At 38.2% G+C, this 4354-nt stretch overlaps 1 protein-coding gene across 1 annotated transcript; it reads left to right on the top strand.

Moving 5' to 3' along the window:
- The first annotated feature begins 1004 nt into the window (after window positions 1–1004).
- On the top strand, window positions 1005–2973 carry LOC101854335. Its single transcript, XM_005100117.3, has 2 exons — window positions 1005–1207; window positions 2470–2973. The coding sequence occupies exons 1-2, from the start codon at window positions 1165–1167 to the stop codon at window positions 2730–2732; spliced, it is 306 nt and encodes a 101-aa protein (XP_005100174.1). The 5' UTR covers window positions 1005–1164; the 3' UTR covers window positions 2733–2973.
- The last annotated feature ends 1381 nt before the right edge of the window (window positions 2974–4354 follow it).

Consider the following 4354-nt stretch of genomic DNA (forward strand, 5'->3'; position numbering starts at 1 on the left):
CCGGCTGCCTGTCAGTAGTGTCAGGGCCAAACCTGGCGGAGGGAGATACGGTATCTCACCAGAGAGACAGATATATACATGTACCAAGAGTTATCCCCACCTGGGAATAAAATTCAGATCACCTTCGTAGTTTTAATTTATTATTGTCATACAGTTACTGTATATGTATATACAAGACAGTAGGCTACAGTGTGCTACGGCCAATCATGCCAATTCAAGGACAAGATAAGGATCTGACAGGGTTAGATAACGAGATAGGAATTACACACCAAGCTCGTCCTAGGCTACATTTTCCATTGGCCGACTACATGTACAACCTTGTATGTAACAGGAGTGCTGATTTTTTCAGAAAGTAAAAAAAAAAAGAATTCAAATGAGGTAGCGCTTGATGAGGCCCTCGTGGACGCTCACTGTTAAAGCAATCAGGAAACGACAAATGCAGTTTTTGGGACACCTGGATAGACACAGGGGTCTTGAACATCAAGCTCTCACTGGCAAAATCGAAGGCAAATGAGGCAAGGGTAGGCCAAGGGCAACCTACTTAGGGAACCTAAACAAATGGGTAACGGTGAAAGATCAGGGAAACGTAGCTTTTTTTAAGAGCATCCGAGCAAAGGAATGAATGGACAACCATGGTCGCCGATGTCTGTCGCAGACCTGGCACTGGATGGATGAATGAAAAAAAACCCCATCACCTTTTCTTTCTTATTAACTTTATGCACCCAGAACTGCTCAACATTTTCTATTGAGTATCCTCCTTGTATATGGGTATCATAATACTTATTATACATGTATTGCTAACATTCACCCCTTGGCGCTCATAGATCTATGACTTTATGCAGTTGCGAGCGCCGTAAAACCTGACAACAGCTAAACTAAAAACGACGTACTAAAACTAAACAAACTAAAGTTGTTTGGCCTAATCTAACAGATACACGGTTAGAGTAAGACACCAACTACAGTATATTAATAAAGCAGTAACAGAGGAAGATCACGACAATGTACAGCAAGATACAGTAAATTTATTGCCATAAATTACATCGTCATCTTGACAACAGGCTGTTCTCGTCTGATTTTGCTGCTGCTGATTTTGTTACTGTTACTGCTGTGACTACACTCTGTTGCTGTTACTACTACGATACTGTTCCTGTTACCGCTCTCAACATGAAGTCTTGTTTGTGTCTCCTGGGAATGATCTTCTTTGTAGGTAAGTTGACATCTCTGGATTAGTTTTTATTCCATCGTACTCTAGATTAATAATAATTAACTTGAACAGGTGAACTGTCTAAAACGATTAGCTTTTTAAAAAATTACTCTGGTCTGTAAGTGTGTACACTCGAGCTTGTTCAAGACGACCACCCATTGTCAAGGAGAAAAATGGCTATCATGGACAGTGTCATTATAGAACTGAAAAAAAAACAACTAACGAGAGAAGTGTATAGCTGTTGGTACAAGTACACGTAGTTGCCTTAGGTTGTCGTTAGAGACAATTCGACTTTATATCCATTCTGATGTATACTGCTAATCTTTTCTTTAAAGTTGAATACGAAACGCTGGGAAAATGTTATACGTATGTATTACTTTACACGGGGTTGGACAGGCAGACAAGCGCTTAAACATACACACACGCGGGCCCATACGCACGTATACATGTACATTGTATGCTGATTAATAGTAATAATAAATATTATTACTAATATTATCATTATCATTATTTTTTCATATTAGGCTATAAATATCTTTTAAATTATATTATTATTTTTAAGCCATGATATTTTAACATCAGTATTATTATTATCACTATCATTGCCCCTTGTTGTTATTACTATAGGTACTCAGATAATAATGCTATAATTAACATTATAGATACTAATAGTAGGCTTAATATCATATTGACATTATAAATTATAATTAGGCCTATCATTTTTGTTATCACTGTCATTATCATTATCGTCATTGTAGTTGCGGGGTTTTTTTCTTTTCTTTTTCTCTTATAAGGTGAGTGTTTTACGTCCATCGACTCACTTTCGATCATTTTGTTAAAAGGTGGTTTCCCGGCTGCCTGTCAGTAGTGTCAGGGCCAAACCTGGCGGAGGGAGATACGGTATCTCACCAGAGAGACAGATATATACATGTACCAAGAGTTATCCCCACCTGGGAATAAAATTCAGATCACCTTCGTAGTTTTAATTTATTATTGTCATACAGTTACTGTTACTGTTTAGCATTAGCATTGGTATTATATTATCGCTGTAATTATTATTGTTATTATTTCTGTCATTATCATCATCACTGCTATTACAACATATAATACTATTTTCTTTTAGAGGCCTCATACGCGTTTGTTCTGCCCTAATATAAAAATAATAATTAATAATAATAATAATAATAATAATAATAATAATAATAATAATAATAATAATAATAATAATAATAATAATAATAATAATAATTGTATTACTCCTCCAGCTCTGGCCAGCGCCGAGTCAACAGACAAGAGAAATGCGGAAACCTGTAAGACTGAGTGCTCCGAGAACGCGGACTGTGGCAAGTATGAGACCTGCATGAAGCTCGGCTGTTCCAAGATCTGTTTCCCGATCATCGTGAGGAGACAGGCCGCGAGCCGGCCGTGCCTGAAGACCCCGATGTGTCGCATATACTGCGCCACGGGCTACGTGTTGGACAGCGAAGGATGTGCTCTCTGTGAGTGCAAGACTCCTCCTACGCTGTAGTTTGAGGTGGGAGAGAGCCCAACTTGAGACAGAAATTCATTTGGTGTTTGGTTGTTGATGCTTTTTTTTTTGGAGGGGGAGGGGGGGGGGGGGTTTGAAGGCTACCTACACATTTGTTAGCTTTGTCCTTTAACAGATGAACGTTAAATCCGGAGGTCCCGCATCCTAATTAAATATTTAACCTCACAGTTTTGAAAGGGGAAATACACCTGTACTAGAAATTAAAAACGGCGATTCAGAGGTTCATGTGTTAACACTTGGTTTTTTTATTTTTGAGATACACACATGTCACGTAGATCGTATACTGTCGTTGTAGATGTTTTATGCTCGTACCCGGTATCGTACATACTACATGTATTATTTGAATCAAAGTCTTTTTGTAGACGGGCTGCTTCGATCCAGCCTATCAATATCAGAGTCAATTCGGGCTGAGAGAAATATAATATACTAGCTGGGCCCCTTTTCGATGAAAGGAATGATCGGTGCCTTAACACCTACTGAAAGTCATTGGCCTACTATATTTACACTCTAGGGCCTACTGGAAAGGAGCAATAAATCTTGAGAGATGCCAAAAATTACAAGGTCTAGATCTAAGCTCTCAAAACAAATTGCGCCTCGCGAAATATCACTTCGGGCACTTCCGCTATAAATTGACAGTTACACAGATTTGTTTCGTTTCTCAGTGGAATGATCACAAAGGCCAAAGAAGGACGGGAACTTTGTATCTAATATATTTTTCTAAATTCAGGAAATTAATAAATATGAAATCGGGCTCCGTCATGGGGACCTATCTATCTTTTTCGCAGGTACTTGCCAACTTTCAACTCTCTAGCTGTCGTAGTTTTATGGGAAAAGCGACACATGTGTTTCCAAGTTGCCAAATATAATATACTAGCTGGACCCGCTTTCGATGAAAGAATTGTTCGGTGCATTAACATCAACTGAAAGTCATTGGCCTACTATATTTACACTCTACTGGAATGGAGCAATAAATCTTGAGAGAAAAGTCACACATGTGTTTCCAAATTGCCAAATATAATAGATTTATAGATTGATTCTTTAATTCGTTTTTGTAGTTTTACACTCCAGAATTTCAAAAGTGTGGAAACAACAGTGCGCACGGCTAGTGAACGGAAATATCACTTGTTTACAATGGCGTCTTAGAAGACAGGTTTTCCCAAGATTAGATCTAAACGAGACTAATGCAAAACTGAAAATTAAACTACAGTGACTTCAGGCTCCTTAAAAAATGTGCACCCTTTAAAAGGGAAAGGGGGGGGGGTACACCTAAAGGCTATCTCGCTTATTCCTGGACCGAATTTTACCACATTTCACACATATAACAAGCATACTATAAGGAGTCTTAAAAACCGCAATCACATTTGAGAAAAAAAGCTTCGTTTCCATGGATACGGCGGCCATATTGGATTTTGTTGACATGTCTTAAGTAATGAATACCGCACTTACTGCTAATGGGAATTGATTGTTTTGCACAGTGGCGAAGCGTTTATATAATCAAATAATCACTGCTTCCCTTCCTAATTTTGAAACATTGTCGCTGTCAAATCCACCCATAAACGTAAACCTCATAAATTAAAAGTGAAAAGACGTTCATAATCAAC

Source organism: Aplysia californica, unplaced genomic scaffold, assembly GCF_000002075.1.
Source record: "Aplysia californica isolate F4 #8 unplaced genomic scaffold, AplCal3.0 scaffold00236, whole genome shotgun sequence".
Taxonomy (NCBI): Eukaryota; Metazoa; Mollusca; class Gastropoda; order Aplysiida; family Aplysiidae; genus Aplysia; species Aplysia californica.